Below are 20886 nucleotides of genomic sequence, written 5' to 3'. Positions count from 1 at the left end.
CCACCAGCAGAAAGTGAGTGGTGAGCGCAGGCTAACGTTCACCGTCTTGCCTCTGCCCTCAGGATGTGGGGCAACAGAATCGGTGATGAAGGAGCAAAGGCCTTTGCAGAGGCTCTGAGGAACCACCCCAGCCTGACCAACCTGAGGTAAGCGCTGCCTTCCAAGACCCGCTGTCCCCAGGGTCCAACCTGGTCACTCGGTTGTACCTCGTGGTTGCCAGGGAGGAGCCGAAGGGACGCGGGTGGTTGGCTTTCCTAAGAGAGGAGGTATTTGCGTGTGCGTGTGTGGGATTTTTTAAAGAACATCTTTATTGACACGTAAGAGGCATTACTGTTCGTCGTTCAGCTTGGTGACTTGACAAATGTACACACCAGCGTAACCACCACCCGGATTAAGACCTAGGCCGTTGCCACGGCGGGGAAGAGACCTCTCAGCAGTCTGCCCAGGTCCCTTGGGAGTTGGAAGTGGGGAGGAATTCTTAAGTCCAGACAAAACCGGAAGGGATGCCATCCGTTCCGCATTCACAGGACGGTGCTGAGACAGAGGGGGACCCTTCATCTCGGTAAAGACATCCTCCTCCCTGGCCTTCCTGGAGGCCTAGAGCCAAACCTCAGAGCCTTGGGCATCTCCGTGTTGCTCGGGTCCTTCCTAACACTGAAAGAGAGTCCAACATAGTGGGGGCAGTAGCAGACTTTCTTCTTTATGAGAACAGAGGAAACTTCTCCGGGTCTCATCGATGGGCACCTGGAAAACGTCAGCCACCTGAAGCAGAGCCCTCCCAACCCCCCCCCCCCCCCGTCTGCCTGTGACCAGGTCTCACTGGTGTTCCATGTCCTGTCTGAACTCTCCTTGACACGTCTGTGCCTGTCCTGATGCTCGGGGAGTATGCTCTGGGACAACAGCAGGCAAGGCTGAGCACTTCTGCCTCCTGCCTCGAGTCAGGAGCCACCTCCCAGCAGCATCTTCCGGGTGTTTCGGTCACTGAAGCCAAAGCCAAGTGTAGACGTGTCTCTGATAATTGACCCCAAGTGTTTTTCCTTCCTAGTCTTGCATTCAACGGCATCTCTACGGAGGGTGGAAAGAGCCTCGCCCAGGCCCTGCAGTGGAACACCTCTCTGAGAATATTCTGGTAATAAGCAAAGCCATTTTGAGAGGCTGGGTCTCAGGGACTCTTCCAGAGACTGCACAGCCTGGAATCCTAACTGAAAAGCTGCCTTTTAATTGAAAAGGCTCTAGGCCTTTCCTCAGGGTTGGGTTGATAGTTTTAATTTCTTCCTAGAATAGAAAGCAGCCATTCCTAGAAGCACAGACAGGTGTACAGAAGGGGGACGGGGACCCCAGGAGCATGGGTTCCACCTTAGCCGCCTTTGCCAGCCTCAGCCTCAGCCTCAGCCTCAGGAAAACCCGAAGGCTGGCCATTCTGTCAGGATGATGCTTAGGAGACCCTCAGATACGTCTTGCAGAGTCCAACCTTCATGCACTTGGCTCAAACTTTTCTCCCTACCTCCTCTTAAACTGCCTTCTTCATGCTGCTTCCTCCTTCCCCAGTAGCCACATCACGATTTGGCCTTCAGGTCCCAGCCCACCTGTCACCTCTCCCCAGAAGCCCATGTTCCTCACCCCTCTTCGTACTCATTTAGTGTATGCTGCCTTCTGACAGTGCTCTTTTTTTTTTTTTTTTTTGGTTTTGGTTTCCTTTTTCTCATTTGCTCTATTTCAATTTTATTTCTTTGTACTTTCTCTACTTGCCTTCCAAGGGAGGGATTTGTGTTTGGGCTCAGTGCACATGAGCTATCAGCGAAGTTGGTTAAGCACGACAGTGTCATCATCTTGAGAGTTCTGATACTAGGCCTGCTGGCCATTAGATGCATTTTCAATGGTTTTCCTCTAAACAAAATCCTTAAAAATGTTTTTAAAAGAAATATCAAAAAAAAAAAACAAAAACAAACAAACCTGTAAGAAACTCGAATAGTCGGAAGGGAAAGTACTTCCTCCCTTGTGTTTCCCAGATAGAACCTTTCTCCTCTAGCCTCCTAGCACTTGAATGCATGCTTGTATGTATATCGCTTTTCTTACAACATGGAATAGCATTTAGCAAATGACTTTAAAAAACATCTCAACCGTGTAGTGTCCGCATTTTACATGTCCTCTTATGTCAGGATTTCTCCGTCTCGACACTATTGACATTTTGGTCCAAATCATCTTTCTTGTAACAGGCTGTCCTGTTCAGTATAGGATGTTTCGCAGAATCCCAGGCATCTACCCATTAGCAGTACGTTCCCCCCCGACAATTGTGATGATCAAAAATGTCTCCAGGGGCGCCTGGGTGGCGCAGTCGGTTAAGCGTCCGACTTCAGCCAGGTCACGATCTCGCGGTCCGGGAGTTCGAGCCCCGCGTCGGGCTCTGGGCTGATGGCTCAGAGCCTGGAGCCTGTTTCCGATTCTGTGTCTCCCTCTCTCTCTGCCCCTCCCCTGTTCATGCTCTGTCTCTCTCTGTCCCAAAAAATAAATAAACGTTGAAAAAAAAAAAATTAAAAAAAAAAAAAAATGTCTCCAGATGTTGACAAATGTCCCTGGAGGGGAAAGCACCCAGCTGAGAACCACTACTCTACACAGATAGTAAGAATGCCAATACCCAGCATTTCTCGAGGGCTGATGGTACAGCATGCATTATTCTCTGCCTTTTATACGTGTTGACTCACAGCCACCCCCTAATGTCTGTACCGTGACTGTTCACCCTTATTTCTCTGGTGAGAAAACCCAGGCCCAGAGAAGTTAAGCCGCCCGCCTGAGGTTGTCGTGCCAGTAGGCGACACACGCCCGGCACGTCTGGCTCCGGAGCACTCTTAAATAGCGTCATCTTCTGCCTCATTCTCTTTAACCCTCGTTCCCTCGAAGGGCTGCACAGCGTCCCATTGAATGGGTGTTTGCAGTTTAGTTTCCCAGAAGCCTCTGCCGATGCTTACATGTGTTCACATTTCACAGTATAACCGTGTAACGCGGCGATCGGTACTGCATGTGTAGATCCTTGTGTGTACATCTTTGCACACAGAAGTGTGATTGTTGACTCAAAGTATAACACATTTAATTTTTTTTTTTCAACGTTTATTTATTTTTTGGGACAGAGAGAGACAGAGCATGAACGGGGGAGGGGCAGAGAGAGAGAGAGGGAGACACAGAATCGGAAGCAGGCTCCAGGCTCCGAGCCATCAGCCCAGAGCCTGACGCGGGGCTCGAACTCACAGAGCGTGAGATCGTGACCTGGCTGAAGTCGGACGCTTAACCGACTGCGCCCCAAGTATAACACATTTAAAATTCAGCTAGACGCTACCAAATTGCCCTTTGAGGAACGATTGTTTAATGTTTTGTGTCGTTCTTTTTCCTTATTTATTCTTTCATCCACTGGCATGACAGGGTCCAATACTATTTACAGCTGGGAGCTTCTAGTCCTGAGTGCTTTATCCAGACCACTGCTGCTTTTAGGAACAACTAAGAGGCTTCCTGAACCTTGACTCACTGAACTTGGGTCCTTCGCAACTGGCGTCAGAGCAAAGTGTTGAGCACATTTTAACGTGCAGTTGGCAGGCTTTTCTAGGTCTTCATATGACAGACTTTTTGGTAACGTGCTGTCAGGGGTGTTCAGGGAGACTTAGGGGAAGTGGGCCGTAGCCCCTAGCTTCTGTGAGAACGGAGGGTGCAGCAAAGATGGGCAGGGAACGTGGGCTCCTCTGTGGCAGCAGGACTAAGGAGTAGGAGCTTGGGGACAGGATTTGCACTAGAAATGAGCCTTATTTATTGTCTATGGGGCTCAGAGGCTGGGATTGGGGCCTGGCTGTTTGCTCAGTTCAGCAAGCGATTAGCAGCATGAGCTGGAGAGATCTGGGCTGGGATCCCACTTCTGAGAACTCATTTAAAAATGTGTGCCAGGTAGGGCTCTCCTGAGTAAACACTTGCTTTCTTTTCTAGGCTCACCAAAAATGAACTCGATGATGAAGTGGCAGAGAGCTTGGCAGAGATGCTGAAAGTCAACCAGACGTTGAAACATTTATGGTAACTCAGAGAACCTCAGAATTTCAGGCTGTGCTACTTTTATTTATTATTTACTTTTCAAGTTTTTTTTTAAATTTTTACTCTAGTTAGCATACAGTGCAATACTGGTTTCAGGAGTAGAATTCAGTGATTCATCACATACAACACCCAGTGCTCATTGCAATAAGTGCCCTCCTTAATGCCCATCACCCACGTGGCCCATCTCCCACCCGCCTCCCTCCATCAACCCTCAGTTTGTTCTCTATGCTGAAGAGTCTCTTCTGTTTTACTTACCTCTTTCTTTTCCCCCCTCCCATATGTTCATCTGTTTTATTTCCTTTTTTTTTCTTTTTGAGTCCTTTTCTTTCTTCCTTCCTTCCTTTCTTTCTTCCTCTTTCTTTCTTTCTTTCTTTCTTTCTTTCTTTCTTTCTTTCTTTCTTTCTTTCCTTCTTCCTTCCTTCCTTCCTTCCTTCCTTCCTTCCTTCCTTCCATCCATCCATCCATCCATCCATCTTCAAGTTAGTTAACATACAGTATAGTCTTGGCTTCAGGAGTAGAACCCAGTGATTCATCTCTTGTATATGACACCCAGTGCTCATCCCAGCAAGTGCCCTCCTCAATGCCTGTCACCCATTTAATCCACCTCCCAACCCCACCCCTTCCAGCAATCCTCAGTTTGTTCTCTGTATTTAAGGGTCTCTTATGGTTTGTCTTCCTCTCTGTTTTTATCTTATTTTTTCCTTCCCTTCCCCTATGTTCATCTGGTGTGTTTCTTAAATTCCACATATGACTGAAATCGTATATGTCTTTCTCTGACTGACTGATTTTGCTTAGCATAATACCCTCCAGTTCCATCCACATTGTTATAAATGTCAAGATTCATTCTTTTTCATTGCCGAGTAGTATTCCATTTTATGTTTGTACATCTTCTTTATGCATTCATCAGTCAATGGACATTTGGGTTCTTTCCATAATTTAGCTATTGTTGATAGCATTGCTATAAACATTGGGGTGCGTGTGCCCCTTTGAATCAGCATTTTTGTAGCCTTTGGGTAAATTCCTAGTAATGCAATTGCTGTGTTGTAGAGTAGTTTTATTTTTTATTTTTTGAGGAATCTTCACACTGTTTTCCAGAGTGGCTGTAGCAGTTTGCATTCCCACCAGCAGTGCAAAAGTGTTCCACTTTCTCCAACCTCTGTTGTTTTCTGAGTTGTTCATTTTAGCCACTCTGACCGGTGTGAGATAAGATCTCATTGTGGTTTTGACTTGTATTTCCCTGATGATGAGTGATGTTGAGCATCTTTTCATGTGTCTGTGAGCCCTCCGGATGTCTTTGAAAAAGTGTCTGTTCATGTCTTTTGCCCATTTCTTCACTGGATTATTTGTTTTTCATGTGTTGAGTTTGATAAGTTCTTTATAGAGTTTGGATACTAACCCTTTATCTGATATGTCATTTGCAAATATCTTCTATTGGTTGCCTTTTAGTTTTGCTGATTCTTTCCTTTGCTGTGGAGAAGGTTTTTATCTTAATGAGGTCCTAATAGTTCATTTTTGCTTTCAATTCCCTTGCCTCCAGAGACATGTTAAGTAAGAAGTTCCTGCAGCCAAGATCAAAGAGGTTGCTGCCTGTTTTCTCCTGTAGGATTCTGATGGTTTCCTGTCTCACATTCAGGTCCTTTATCCATTTTGAGTTTATTTTTGTGAATGGTGTAAGAAAGTGGTCTAGCTTCATTCTTCTGCATGTTGCTGTCCAGTTCTCCCAGCACCATTTGCTAAGGAGACTATCTTTTTTCCATTGGATGTTCTTCCTTGATTGTCGAAGATTAGTTGGCCATATATTTGTCAGTCCATTTCTGGGTTCTCTATTCTATTCCATTGATCTGTGGTCTGTTTTTATGCCAATACCATACTGTCTTGATGATGACACCTTTGTAGTAAAAGTTAAAGTCTGTGTTTGTGATGCCTCAGCTTTGGTTTTCTTTTTTCAACATTACTTCGGCTATTCGAGGTCTTGTGTGGTTCCACACAAATTATAGGATTGTTTGTTCTAGTTCTGTGAAGAATGCTGGTGCTATTTTGATAGAGATTGCATTGAATGTGTAGATCGGTTTGGGTGGTATTGACATTTTAACAATATTTGTTCTTCCAGTCCATGAGCATGGAATGTTTTTCCATTTCTTTGTGTCTTCTTCACTTTCTTTCATAAGCTTTCGATAGTTTTCAGTATGCAGATCTTTTACCTCTTTGGTTAGGTTTATTCCTAGGTATTTATGGGTTTTGGTGCAGTTGTAAATGGGATCCATTCCTTGCTTCCTCTTTCTGTTGCTTCATTATTGGTGTATAGAAATGCAGCCGATTTCTGTACATTGATTTTATATCCTGTGACTTTGCTGAATTCCTGTATCAGCTCTAGCAGTTTTTTGGTGGAGTCTTTTGGATTTTCCAGGTAAAGTATCACGTCGTCTGCAAAGAGTGAACGTTTGACTTCTTTGCCAATTTGGATGCCTTTTATTTCATTTTGGCTGATTGCTGAGACTAGGACTTCCAACACTATGTTGAACAACAGTAGTGAGAGTGGACACCCCTGTCATGTTCCTGATCTCAGGGGGAAAGCTCTTTTTCCCCATTGAGAATGATATTAGCTGTGGGCCTTTCATATATGGCTTTTATGATGTTAATGTATGTTCCTTCTATCTCAACTTGCTTGAGGGTTTTTATCAAGGAAGGGTGCTGTATTTTGTCAAATGCTTTTCTCCATCTATTGACAGGATCATAGGGTTCTTATCCTCTCTTTTATTAACGTGGTGTATCACATTGATTGACTTGCGAGTACTGAACCAGCCCTGCAGCCCAGGAATGAATCCCACTTGATCATGGTGAATAATTCTTTTAATGTACTGTTGAATTTGATTTGCTAGTATCTTATTGAGAATTTTTGCATCTAGTTTCATGAGGGATTTTGGCCTGTAATTCTCCTGTTCTACTTTTGAAAAATATTTTTTGAGATGGGGTGCCTGGCTGGCACTGTGGATAGAGCATGCGACTCTTGATCTTGGCTTTGTAAGTGTGAGCCCTGTGTTAGGTATAGAGATTATTTAAAAAGAAAATCTTAAGGGGCACCTGGGTGGCTCAGTCAGGTAAGCGACTGACTCTGGTTCAGGTCATGATCTCACAGTTCGTGGCTTTGAGCCCCACGTCGGGCTCTGTACTGACAGCTCGGAGCTTGGAGCCTGCCTTCGGATTCTGTGTGTCTCTCTCTGCCCCTCCCCTGCTTATCGTCTCTCTCTCTCTCTCTCTCTCTCAAAAATAAATATTTTTTAAAAATTAAAAAATGAAATCTTAAATGCAAAAATATTTTTTGAGGGGTGCCTGGGTGGCTCAGTCGGTTGAGCACCCGACTCTTGATTTCAGCTCAGGTCATGATCTCCCAATTTTTGTGAGATCGAGCCCCATGTTGGGCTCTGTGCTGTCACATGGAGCCTGCTTGGGTTCTCTCCCTCTCTCTCTGCCCCTCCCTAGCTCATGCTTGCGTATGTGCACGCAGGTGCTGTCTCAGTAATATATTTCTGTCTCTTTTCGAATCTTGCCATCCTAGTGGGTGTGGAGTGGTGTCTTATTGTGGTTTTGATTTTCATTTCCACTAACTAATTTTGATTTTCATGCCCACTAACATTGGGCATCTTTTTGTGTGTCTCTCTGGGAGAAATGTCTCCACATCCTTTGCCCATTTTTAATTTTGTTTGCCTTTTTTTTTTTAAAAAAAAGTTTAGAGAGGGAGGGCGGGAAGAGAGCAGGTGCACGCGTGCGAGCAGAGGAAGGACAGAGAATCCTAAGCAGGCACTGTCAGCGCAGAGCCCGAAACAGGGCTCGAACCCACAAACCTTGAGATCATGACCTGAGCCAAAATCAAGAGTCAGACGCTTAACCAACCGACCACCCTGGGTTATCTGCCTTTTTATTGCTGAATTATTGGAGCTCTTTATACATCCTGCATACTAGACATTTACTAGATACATGATTTGCATGAATTTCCTCTGTGGGGTTTTCCACTTTCTTGTTAGTGACCTTTAAAGCACAAACACTGTTCATTTTGATGGAAGTCCAATTTATTTTTTCTTTGGTTGTTTGTGCTTTAGATACTTTACTGAGATACTGTTGCGTAATCCAAGGTCACAAAGATTGACACCTAAGATTTCCTTTAAGTGTTATAGTTTTGCTCTTGCATTGAGGTCTTTGATCCTAAACGCTAATTTCTGGAGTTAATTGTTGTGTGTGATATGAGGCAAAGGGTCCAAACTCCTTCTTTGGCATGTCCCACTGTTCCAGCACCGCTTGTTGAAGAGAGTGTCTTTCCCTGTTAAATGGCCCTGACGCTTTTGCCAAAACTCAATTGACCATAAATGTATGGGTGTATTTCTGGACATTCTATTCTAGTTCATTGATCCGTTTGTTTGTCTTTATGCCAGGATCACACTGTCCTGATTGTTCTAACTGTGCAGTAAGTTTTGAAATCAGGAAGGGTGAGTCTCCCAACTCTGTCCTCCTTTCTCAAGGTTGTTTGGGCTATTCTGGGTCCCTTGTGCTTGTGTATGAGTTTTATTTTTATTTTATTTTTTTATTAAAATTTTTTTTTAGGTTTTATTTATTTTTGAGACAGAGAGAGACAGAGCATGAATGGGGGAGGGGCAGAGAGAGAGGGAGACACAGAATCGGAAACAGGCTCCAGGCTCTGAGCCATCAGCCCAGAGCCTGACGCGGGGCTTGAACTCACAGACCGCGAGATCGTGACCTGAGCCGAAGTCGGACGCTTAACTGACTGAGCCACCCAGGCGCCCCTCTGTATGAGTTTTAGATAACCTTGTTAATTTCTGTAAAACAGCCAGACTGTGCTACTTTTATGTCTGTTTTGCTGTTGTTTTCCTGGCCTGTAGACTTTCTTTTATCTCTTTCCCTTGGGGCCCGGCCTGGAGGGAGAACAGAGCTAGAACAGGGCTAGAGAGCGAGTCTTGGCTGTTGGGTGGTGCACAGATCACACTGGCCCTTGTCTTCAAAGGTGGCCCCAGGGGACAGGTGCGCCTGAGCACTGCCATACTCACTGGCTCCCTTCCTGCCCGGCCTCTTGCCAGGTCTTGGCTGGAAGCAGCTCACCCAGCAAAGTGTAGGTGGTGGTGGTGGTGGCAATCGTGAAGGAGGGGATTAGGAAGCAGCAGAGTTTGGCTGAATGCACGATTCTCTGCTCACTTCTAGGTTCTATCTTTGCTCCTCTTGCAAAAATGTCCGAGTTACATTGTGGTCGTTCTTACCAGGGAGTCATCACCTCTGCCACTGAGCCCAGGCGCCCCCCTTTGGGGCATGTGGCTGGGAGATTGGGGCCCCTCCACAGCACAGCCACAGTCCCGTGTGCTCGGGCAGTAATGGTGACAGGTGCTCCCTGCCATCGGGTGCTATGGCAGAGACCGTGAGGACTACTTCCTACATATACATCCTCCCACTGAAACCTTGGTTACTCCCATTTTACAGATCAGGCAACCGAGGCATAGATAGTGTAAGCTTATTTCTTCAAGGATCTGTGGCTGAGAAGTAGGGGGTGGAGGGTGTGTGTGTAGGAGGGGAGCTTTGAACCACTGCACTGACTGCCTCTTCATGGGGTTGGCCCCTTCTCGCCTAATTTCTATAATCTCATCAATCATGACGGGGCAACCCTGTCTTCCTGGTGGGGCTGCGTTCTTGGGTCAGTGGCCAGGATTTCTTAGGGTCAAGTTGAGCAGTAGGCTTTTATTCTACCAATAGCCAGGAGTGAGGAGTGAGCCTGTGATGAAGCAGAGACACCTCAGTGCCTTGGGTGAATTTCTTGGGTGTATTTCTTGGGTCGGAAGCATAGCTGCTCAGGGAGCACTTCAGAGATCGCCCGGGCTCCCCAGCTCTATTGGGGAATGAAACCTTGGTTTCATTTGGATCACTGCAACTAGACATAATGGGGTGCACCCTCAGAGGCCCCATTATCGATGCTTTCCCACTGGGACCCACGAGTGGAAGCAGGAGAATCGTCCTCTTCCCTCCCTGCAGGAAAAAATGGGAAAAATGCCGACACATACATATCTGGGTTCATGTATTAAATTATCTACATGTGAGTGCACAGATCTATCAGGCTCACTCTAGAAATGTACCAAAAAATTAAACGTCTTAAAAGATGCCCTATAGATCTGATCTGGACAGCCTCAGCCAGATTAAACATCACGTGGACACAGCGCTTCCCCGGACCCCGTCTCATGCCCACCATGCCCTTACCACTCCTTAACGGAGGGGGCAGATTTAATCCAGTATCATGTATCTGATACAAGATATGTTCTCCTTTCAGGCTTATCCAGAACCAGATCACGGCCAAGGGGATTGCCCAGCTGGCAGACGCATTACAGAGGAACACTGGCATAATGGAGATTTGGTAAGACACATGCGCCAGTCGTAGTAATGAGAACAGTGACTGTCTACTCAGCACCCTGACTGGGCGCCAGGCACAATTTAAAGCATGTGCCACTTATTCCTCATGTTTCCAGTAGTCCAGGAAAGCAGGCTGGTAGTATTTCCACTTCACAGAGGCAGAAACTGAGCCCCAGAGCAGTGAGGGAATACTTGCCCAAGGTGCCACCTAAGAGGAGAAGCTGGAATCTGGTCCAGGCTGCCTGACTCTGTGGCCCTGACCTCCTCTACCTCCCCGCTGTGCACGGGGCAGATGGCCCAGGAAAGGGATCCTGCTGAGAGTGAATCACTCGGGGACTCAGGAGGCTGAGATGTGGATGGGGTAGCTGGCGTTTGGGGCCCCTTCTTCTCCTTTTCTGGGCTTTGCCGGGCTTGAGGAGACACTTCCCTGCTGGATTTGCTCCGACTTGTGCTCTTTCTTCCTATTTCTGCTTGGAGGCGTTGTTATGCTAGTGGGAGAGAGCTGGATCGTTTTGCTTCTACAACCCTGAGCCCCACTCCACGTCGTTATTGCCTCATAAGACCCATACATCATCCCCCCCTAAGCGGGTCCCGGCCTGTGGACTGTGTGGGCAGGGTAGGGGGTGTTCCCATCAGTGACAGGTGCGGCAGCGGCCTGGGTGCTGGGGATGTGGCGGTTAGGCGGACAGAAAGGGTCCTGATGGCTTGAGAGCACTGGCTCACCGGGGCTGCGGACAGGGGGCCCTGAGCGGGCTCCCCGGCGCTCTGGAGTGTGCCGCGAGCCTCAGCCTGACACAGCCCTGCAGCGTGACCATGTGGGGCACCTAGCGGGGTGGGGGGCACAGCCACATTTCCCTTGAGGACACGGGCCACAGGAGGGGTTCATGCTCTCCCCGTGGCTTCCCTGAGGTCCAAGGAGCAGCCTCCCCGTGAACTCAAACCCTCAGCTCAGGGGGTAGTTACTCATCAACTACCTCATTTCGTCCTGCCGGGGGAGAATTTCCCAGCCAAAAAAAAGTACATCGAGGTACAGCTCCTTGACCTGGGCTCCCAGCACAGCATTTTTTAAACTTTGCTTTGGAACTTGTTAGCGCATCATAAAATCAGTTGGGCGGGTTGCAACCAGCATATTATTTGGAAAACGAGGTCGAGCAGAACACCAAAAGTCACCCGTGCACAGCACGAAGTATTATTTTATAATCTTGGGTCAGATGTGGGTATGTGTGCCTGCGTGGATGCTGGTTCAAGACGTAAAATGTAATTCTCGTTTGGGTCGTGCTCGAAAAAACATTTGGAAGACGCTGTCCTAGAGGGGAGAGCCCAGCTCCAGCAAGGCTGACGGAGGACGCTGGGGCTTGGGTGCGTGTGACCCTGCGCCCGCTCCTGAGTCCGCAAGGCATGTGGGAGCTGTTGGAACTCTGGTTTGCATTAACCGCCAGGCCCCCTCCTGCCCGTGGTCCCTTCCCTAGAAGCACGTCAATTCTTGCTGACTCTGTGGTTCGAGAACAGCAGGCAGAGGGGGAGGAGGGGGCAGGCCAGGCTGCAGAAGTTTGCAGACAACAGTTGGCCTCTACTTTTCTCGGAGGCTGATTAGGACAGTTGTAAGAACACGTAGCTGCTTTAACTCTGTCCAGCTTGAAAAATGTGCATTTGTTGCCTTGGAAGGACCACTGTTCCTATACAAGGAACTACGTGTGCAGGGCCAGATGTCTTTAGCTTGAAGGTGTGCTACCCAGGGCCTAGAGGCGTGTGTGTGTGTGAGTGATGTCATGGAACCAGGCTTAGTGACGTCCTGTCGCGTCGGCCCTGTCCAGGGCTGTGGGGATGAGGGAGCAGCTCTGTCCGCAGTCACCAGGGGCACAGGGACTCGTTGTTCGTGCTGACATTGATTTCTCCCTCATCCCTGTCCCATGAAAACTTGCGGTCTGATGCCCCAAGTGAGTTCTGCTTCAGAGACAGGAGGCAGGGTGAACAATGCCCTGACATTGCGCGGCATCTATCATACCGCTGGAGTAGCTTCCTGGGAGGCTGTCTGCTCCAGACTGTGAGCTCTTTGAGGGTGGAGCCTGGGTCATGGTGTTTAAAAAAAAAAAGTGAGTAAAGGTGAAGGTCTGATGGGCTTTAGCAAGCAGTTCCTGAGTTGGGCGGCATTCCTTCCAGAAAGTGGAGGGGAGCTCTGCTGAGCCAAACAGGAGAAAGGTTCTTAAAGGCAGAGGACATCAACAAGGAAGAATTTATTAGCAGGGAGTACATCGTTGTAAGCAAGGTTGCCCTCCTAGGGGGAGCAGGAAGGTCTGACAGTAAATTTCCTAGTGTTGACCAGGAAATTCTATGCTGACTGATTAAAGGCTACATTCATTCCTGGGGTGTTAAAATTAGGTTGGACTTAGGTATTAACTGGTTTACCGATCTGGGGCCTTGACCTAAGCGATGCTATTTTGGGCCTGTGTGCATGTGTGACAGTGGTCCCCGGGGTGCCTGGGTGGCGCAGTCGGTTAAGCGTCCGACTTCAGCCAGGTCACGATCTCGCGGTCTGTGATTTCGAGCCCCGCGTCAGGCTCTGGGCTGATGGCTCAGAGCCTGGAGCCTGTTTCCGATTCTGTGTCTCCCTCTCTCTCTGCCCCTCCCCCGTTCATGCTCTGTCTCTCTCTGTCTCAAAAATAAATAAACATTAAAAAAATTTACAAAAAACAAAAAACAAAACAGTGGTCCCCTTTCGGACCGGCCTCTCCGCTTCACTGAGAGCTGTGATCAAACTTTAGGGCATTAGTGCCCCTCTCAGCTACTGCTCTGTAGTTCTCGAAGGCTTTGTTGATCCTGTGCGTGGCATTTTCAGGTCCTGATGTTTTCGCTTTGTCTCTGTGACAGTCACAGGTTACGAGCTCAGGTTTACATTCTGTTAAGTCACTTTGTCCTCTTTGTACCTTTTTGGACGGTCTAGTCTGAGGGAGACCATTTGCTTAGCGGTTGGTGGCCTCAAACATGCATTTAAAGCATTTAAGAAAATATAACGCACCAAGGAGATTCTTATGATTATGATAAGCAGGGTCCTCCCCAATGTTTGCAGGGTACTTTGAAGCCCTGGTCTCCAAGACCCAATGCCATCAAAATCAGATAAATCAAAGAAAGACCCTGTGGAAGGAGTCATCTTCTTAAGGCAAGCGCCTTGTTTTGGGATATGATGTAATCGAGTTTCAACTTTCCCAGGAGTGTAATCCAGGTGGCACCTCCTTGCTCAGCTAAACGATAATCAAGGGCTATTCTATTCTCAAGAACAACACTGCCCAGAGAGTCTAGGGATCATTGTTGGGCAGTTGTTGCAAGAATTTCAAGAATTAAGGAGAAGTTCCTGTTCATAGCTTCGTTTGTATTTATCCCTAAACAGAGAAGTAGGGGTCTGCCAAACAGAGTCCTGAATCATGAAAGCCTCCTGGGAGGTCCTTTCCAACTCATGGTGTAAATTCACAGGAGTTGACCAACGATAAAAGTTAGATTTTCTCCCGGCCTGAAATAAAAGGTTGCTCCAAAGTCCAGAGGGTGTCCCAGTGGCCTGAGAAATAAAGATAAGGGCATTACCTTTCCTAGCCGATGCCAGAGTGAAGGAAAGAGGAGAAAGTGTGTCATGTTCAGTTCATGTATGAAGCCTTGATCAGGTGTCTTGAGCAGAAGCCGTCTACCTTGGGGGCGGCTGTTTCTTTTCCTTGTCAGTTTGATTTGTGGGTCTCCAGCGTCTGTATGGGACCAGGGCTCAGGTGGAGCCCGCTTGAGCCATGTCATATGTACCCCAGGCTCAGTGCCTTCTGATTGTGCAGCACCATCCATGGTCAGGAGTGCTCTGTAAGGTCCTTTCCAATGGGGCTCAAGAGCTGTTTTTCTCTGGTGATGTTTCCAAAGTACCTAATCACCACCAGGCTCTAGACTGTGACCAACAGGACCCTTTTAATTGGGATCCCGGATGCCTTTTTTTTTTTTTTTAATGTTTGTTTATTTTCGAGAGAGAGAGACCCAGAATTCGAAGCAGGTGCCGAGCTGTCAGCACAGAGCCTGACACAGGGCTCGAACCCACAAATCGCGAGATCGTGACCTGAGCCGAAGTCAGACGCTTAACTGACTGATCCACCCAGGTGCCCCTAGATTTTAATTTTTTAACCTCCATGCCCAACCTGGGGCTTGAGCTTACAACCCTGAGATCAAGAGTCACATGGTCTATTGATTGAGCCAGCCAGGCGCCCCTAGATTGGTGAATTTATGAATACGTTTCATAGTTAGAAATGTGTTTTTTCATGGTACAAGAGCACAAAACAGGTTTTTGCAAATCTGTTGCACACAGAGAAACTAAAGAGAAAAGTGGATAAACCTATGTTAATACTTAGTGTTTTCTTATTTGGAAGTGATCTAGATTTTCAGTGAATTTACCTTACCATGTAACTTAGCAAAACTTTAACGTTTTGGGTTACCACCAAAAAAGAATTTGGAAGCTATTTATCTTATTTACATCTTATCTTATTTACATCTTTTTAAAAATTTTTTTTTACATCTTATTTATCTTATTTACATCTTATTTACATCTATTTAATCTTATTTACATCTATTTAATTTACTTGTTCTTAACAATTATATGTGGAGTACCCATAAAACTTCATAGGCAAACTCAACCATTATTCTGTTTGTTTTTTTTTCTGACAGATTTTGCAACAGAGATATCATGAAACTAATCTGACTTTCAGTAAACAAAAGCAGAATAAAAGTTTCATATTTAATGCTCCAGGGGCACCTGCGTGGCTCAGTTGGTTAAGTGGCCAACTTTAGCTCAGGTCATGATCTCGCAGTTTGTGGGTTCAGGCCCCATGTTAGGCTCTGTGCTGACAGCTCAGAGCCTGGAGCCTGCTTCGGATTCTGTGTCTCCCTCTCTCTCTGCCCCTTCCCTGCTTCAGCTCTGTCTCTCTCTCTCAAAAAGAAACAAACATTAGAAAAAAAAGATAAACATTAGAAAAAAAAACTTTTTTAAATGCTGGTAACTCTAAAGACAGGTCTATTTTAATTAAACCAATAACCTGAAATTAGCTTTAACACCAAATATTTTCCCAGCTCACTTAAAAAACATTTGGGTTACTGTCTAGCTTTCTGAGTTTTAGAATGCCCCATCCTTACTGGCGCTTCCCTTCAAACCATACCATCCAGAGGTAGAGAAAATATCACACATTTACAACATACACGGACACACATACAAATACACAGAACAGATGCAAACAAATTCTTACGGCTTTCAGATTTACTAATGTTTCTAGACAGATGATGGGCCCAATTTCCAAGTACGTCCCTCTCTCTCTTTTTGATGAACAACTTCCCTCTAAAGTTTGCATTTCAAAGAAGGGCTCTTAGGTGCTAGAGAAGGTGGGGGTAAAAATTTATAGAGAACGTATCTAAGTTTTGTCCGAGGTGATTTGGAGCATTATCTGCCTGTTACCAGAGGTGCTGGAGTCTGGGCACAAGATCCCTGTTAGCAGTTTGTATGTTACTTTATTTTTTATGTTTGTTTATTTTTGAGAGAGAGAGACAGAGCATGAGTTGGGGAGGAGTGGAGAGAGAGGGAGACACAGAATCCAAAGCAGGGTCCAGGCTCTGAGCTGTCAGCACAGAGCCCGATGCGGGGCTCAGACCCACAAACTGTGAGATCATGACCTGAGCCGAAGTCAGACACTTGACAGACTGAGCCACCCAGGTGCCCCAGCAGTTTGTATTTTAAGAAGACCTCTGTGTTTACACTTCAAAGACCTATTAAGGGACAGAGAAAGAATGCAAAGACTTCTTTTTTTCTACCTTTTTTTTTGCGCTAGTAACATTCTTCACTTTTGAAAACATGGAGGGGTTATTGGGCATATATCTAACTATTATTCAGATGTTTCTTTTTTAATTTTTAAAAAATGTCTGCTTTATTTTGAGAAAGAAAGAAAGTGAGCAGGGGAGGGGCAGAGAGGGAGGGAGGGAGGGACAGAGAGTCCCAAGCAGTCTCTCCACCCTGTCAGCAAGGATCCCGACTCCGGCCTCAATCCCATGAACAGTGAGATGATGACCTGAGCCGAAATCCAGAGTCAGTCGCTTAACCTATTAAGCCACCTAGGCGCCCCTATTATTCAAATGTTTCTAGGAAGCCGAATTAATTGTTCTGTTGGGTGATAGAACACAGGGCAAGATATCAAGAAATTCAAAGTGATATGGGTGAAGTCTTGTTTATTTAGCATCCTGTGGTACACTGCCCAGTGTGACTTTAAGTCTCAACAGCTTGGGTCCTGAATAGTGAATAATGTTCTGGAAACTGGTAGGGCAGTATTTTCAATATGGGCCTGAATATTATTTCTGCCTACACGCAGCATTTAAAGAGAGAATACATGAGTACTTGGTTATAATTAAATAAAATGCTTGATTCATCTGGGAAAAAAATGTACTCTTTTTTCCTTAAGTACATGGCAATTTTGTCCCAATATCCTGACCGTTGATGATGTCCACAAAAATTTTGAGAGGAACCAGAGAGGTTTGGAGATTGGTAAAGATAGGTGGGTTTTGATTTGTTTGCGGAGTTGCACGTCTGGTTTTGTAGAGATTTGTAAGACAACCAGATTCCAGCCTGAATTCATGTCAAGAGACAGGCCCACCTTTTTAACTAAATTTGCTTCTTTTTTTAAAAATTATTTTTATATATTTTTTGAGGGAGAGGGAGGGAGACAGAGAACCAGGAAGGGGTAGGGAGAGAGAGAATCCCAAGCAGGCTCTGTGCTGTAAGCACAGAGTCCGATGTGGGGCTTGAACTCACAAACTGTGAGATCATGACCTGAGCTGAAACCAAGAGTCAGAGGCTTAACTGACTGAGCCACCCCGGTGCCCCTAAATTTGCTTCTATATATCAGGGGGATTAATGGGAATGAACAGAATGGTACAAAGCATTTTAACAAAAAGCCTTCTTCACGGTTACACACGTCAACCTTGGCTTCTATTAGCCTCTGAACACCAACCTTCCTCTGATCATTTGTCAGAAGGCCAAGCAGAAATGTTATTGGTCATCTCTTTCCTCTGTGAAGGGGAGGTGGGCGAATAGTCAAATCTTTTTAATGTTTCTCTAAATTTGGTAGGATCTTCTGAAAGTGGAGGAAAAAGGGCTTTAGAGAAGATTTCCTGCCATTTGGGGGGCATGCGTTGGGGCAGGAGACATCTGCAAAGGCAATTGTCCAAAGACGTCTAAGGCCGACAGAGGTTGATCACGGTAAACCAAGCCCTCCTGTGTCGTCCTAGGTGCTTGGTGCTTCTGTTAAAGTCACTTTCTGGCTTTCAGCATTTACTGAAAGAGTAAATATAAAGAGTAGCCTTTATACTTTGAGCCTAGAGGTCAGGCTGGATGTTAAGAGGGGAGTTTTCATCGGAGGTGGACACTTATCTGTCTTAAGTCTAATTTTTGTTCTTTTATGTTGTCAAGGGAATCCCTAAGGCTAGCCGTTCTAAGATAACTGAGAGCTTTTTATAAAGAATTTTTTTTTTTTTTTCCAATAGCCAATTTAAACGCTCTGGTACCTGGCCATTGACAAATAGGATGTTACTAATTTCAGTAGCGACTCAAAGCCATAAGCGGCTTAACCGAAAACTCCGAAGAGGTGTGTCCCAGAGGGGCAGAGACAGCCCCCGTGACCCAAAAGTTTACTTCCAGGACCAGGCTGAGAAAGCAGACAGCTTCACTGTGCCGGCCGGATGAATGAGGTCACGTGTGCCGTGTCTCCGGTCTTCCCAGAATGTGAGACACCTCCAGGCTCATCTGGGACAGGCAGACGCTAATGGAGTGGCATTTCCCAGCACTTGACAAGCAAGCGGTGGAGGCAACAGAGGCCCTTATGGGCTCGGACCTCTCCTGACACTTCCCTGGGAGGCGGCACGGCCCCGACAGAGCATGCTGCTTATAACTGTGTTTCTGGGTCCCCGGTCTGTTGGACTGGCCACCATGGTGCACCCTGGTAGGTGCGCCCTCCACGTGACAGAAACCAGAGAAAGGTCACAAAGCCAAGCTCTTAGGACACAGAACAAGATAAAAGCAAAATTCTCTCATATTCATATTAACAGCCCTGCCTACGCCTTGGGTCTCTGGGGCCAAACTAATCCGTAGGAGAGATGTGCCTTCGGTGTTTCACAGTGTACCTTGCCCCCCAGATGTTTGCTTAATCTACCCCGTTCCATGACCAATTTCTCCTACTGGGGGTTCTTTGAGTTAGATGACAAGCACTCTAACAGCTTTTAGGTGCCTGACTTGTGACCACTCGTGGCTTTGGCTTCCAAGATGTTTCCTAGCAACAGCCTGTACCCCATGTGCGCGTTAACCACAGCAAGGTTTGTGTAAATGGCCACGGGTCCGATGCGACTGGGACCTCGCTAGTCTGTGAGGCGGGCCCCAGCGGCGGGTTTACAGGGCCCATACCTGTGTTCTGTCCTACAATAATTCCTCTCCGTGACACTCAACACAGAAGACACAGACAAAACAGTGACCGTCTCCGGGAGGAAATGATCAGTAGCCAAGGAGTATTCTACCACGTTTTTACCAGAAGTGGCTACACCCAAGGAACTGGTTCTACAGTATTTTCTCCTGCTAACTAAATCTGGAGACAGAAGGATTCTTACCACACTCGTTCCACCAGACCCCGCAGACAGAGGTGGCTGGAGGCCGACGTGGTCAGAAATCTCACCTTCTGCTGGCTGCACGTCAGATGTCCCAGGATCTCAGCTGCAGCAATACCAGGCAAGCACCTGTCCCGTGAGTTAGTATCCTGCCGATAATGCCAACCAAAGGGAAGGAGAAATTCGTCCTCTACCCTTCAAGGTCTTCCAGCGGGGCTAAGAGTTAAGTTTGCATAAAACAGATTAACCAGGGGAGAAAACCACAGAGTTTTATTATGAGTGCACAGTGGGCCCAAATGGCCAAGGCAGGCAGTTTTTCTACTTTGTAGACAAAGAGACAATAAATGAATCCATGAAGAATTGACAGGTCAGGGCACCTGGGTGGCTCAGTAGGTTAAGTGACCGACTTGGGCTCAGGGCATGATCTCACGGTTCATGGGTTCAAGCACCGCGTCGGGCTCTGTGCTGACAGCTTGGAGCCTGCTTCTGATTCTGTGTCTCCTCCTGTCTCTCTAAAAAATAAATAAATAAACATAAAAAAAATCCGCAGGACAAAGAAAACTCAATTAACTTCAGGAGTTCCAATTAGTAAGGAATTGTCGACAGAATTTGGGGTGTGATATATATTAGTAAAAATTAACAAGGGGTGTTTATACAGCTTTCTTGCCTCTAAATTTCCTATCTGGTAACAAGGTCTCTTTATCTCCCTGGTAAAGGGAGGGTCATCTTTCAGATGGGAGATTTACTTCCTGCTTCCAGGGGACAGAGGAGGGTCCGAATGCCCTTCTTGCACAGGCTGTCTCTTAAATAAGTTTTATTTAAAATAATCAGTATGCCATGGGGCCGTCTGGGTGGCTCAGTCAGTTGGGCATCCGACTTTGGCTCAGGTCATGATCTCACGGTTCACGAGTTCGAGCCCCCTGTGGGGCTCTGTGCTGACAGCTCAGAGCCTGCTTCGGATTCTGTATCTCCCTCTCTCTCTGCTCCTTCCCTGCTTGTGCTTTCTCTCTCTCAAAAAGAAAGAAAAACATTACAACAAATGTTTTCAGGATGCCAGCGCAGCACATTTTGGAGCAGCCTGTCCTTGGCCCCTACAAAACCAACTAACTAGAGCTCTTTTACAAATTAACGTCAGCAGTACCATCCAGAGGCGGGACAATATGTCGTGTTTATAACGTACAAACACGCAGATGCAAAGACCCTACATTACTAATATTTGTGGTGTCATGTTTAGTCTCTTGCTAAATCTTTTATTTAACCTTTTAATGAAACTGTTTTTGGAATCGTAAAACCTTTCAGAGCTGCTGCTTTACGCAGCAATTTATGCAGGTATCCCAATGCGTTTTACTTGGGGAACCCGTGCTCTCAGATGCACTTCTAAATGCCCTCACGCCTAATGGGAACGTTCCCCATAGTGGCCGTTGTACTTCTAGGTGGTTTTTGGTAACGTTTTGCCATTTCAGTAGGTATTCACAGGTCCTGGCACCATCGTGATCAGACATAAAATGGGCAGGTGGGCTGGAAGGTGGCATGTCTTAGCTGAGCCTTTGTTTACACCAAACAACCCAAACCTTCACACGCCAGCGGTAACCAAAACCTGTTAACCGCGGACTGGGCTGGCAGAGAGAAGGCTGTGCCCACCACCGGCCGTTCCCAGCACGGACCCGCCCAGTGGTCTCCACTACGGAGACTGCAGACTGGAAATGGGGACTGCGGATGGGAGCTGAGGAGGAATTCCAACGTGAACTGGCAGGCTGACCCAAGGGT

At 46.6% G+C, this 20886-nt stretch overlaps 1 protein-coding gene across 4 annotated transcripts in view; it reads left to right on the top strand.

Moving 5' to 3' along the window:
* Positions 1-20886, top strand: part of NOD1 (nucleotide binding oligomerization domain containing 1) — a 76275-nt gene that overhangs the window by 52902 nt on the left and 2487 nt on the right. For 3 of the 4 annotated variants that reach the window (XM_030308177.1, XM_030308178.1, XM_030308180.1), the window contains 5 exons: positions 63-146; positions 1046-1129; positions 3967-4050; positions 10388-10471; positions 20704-20884. In XM_030308177.1, coding sequence (XP_030164037.1) covers positions 63-146; positions 1046-1129; positions 3967-4050; positions 10388-10471; positions 20704-20884 — 517 coding nt within the window. The remainder of the gene's footprint in view (positions 1-62; positions 147-1045; positions 1130-3966; positions 4051-10387; positions 10472-20703; positions 20885-20886) is intronic. The other variant, XM_030308181.1, reaches the window with a different exon arrangement.

The sequence above is a fragment of the Lynx canadensis genome, chromosome A2 (assembly GCF_007474595.2).
Source record: "Lynx canadensis isolate LIC74 chromosome A2, mLynCan4.pri.v2, whole genome shotgun sequence".
NCBI classification, from domain to species: domain Eukaryota; kingdom Metazoa; phylum Chordata; class Mammalia; order Carnivora; family Felidae; genus Lynx; species Lynx canadensis.
This window is presented reverse-complemented; position numbering and strand designations above follow the sequence as displayed.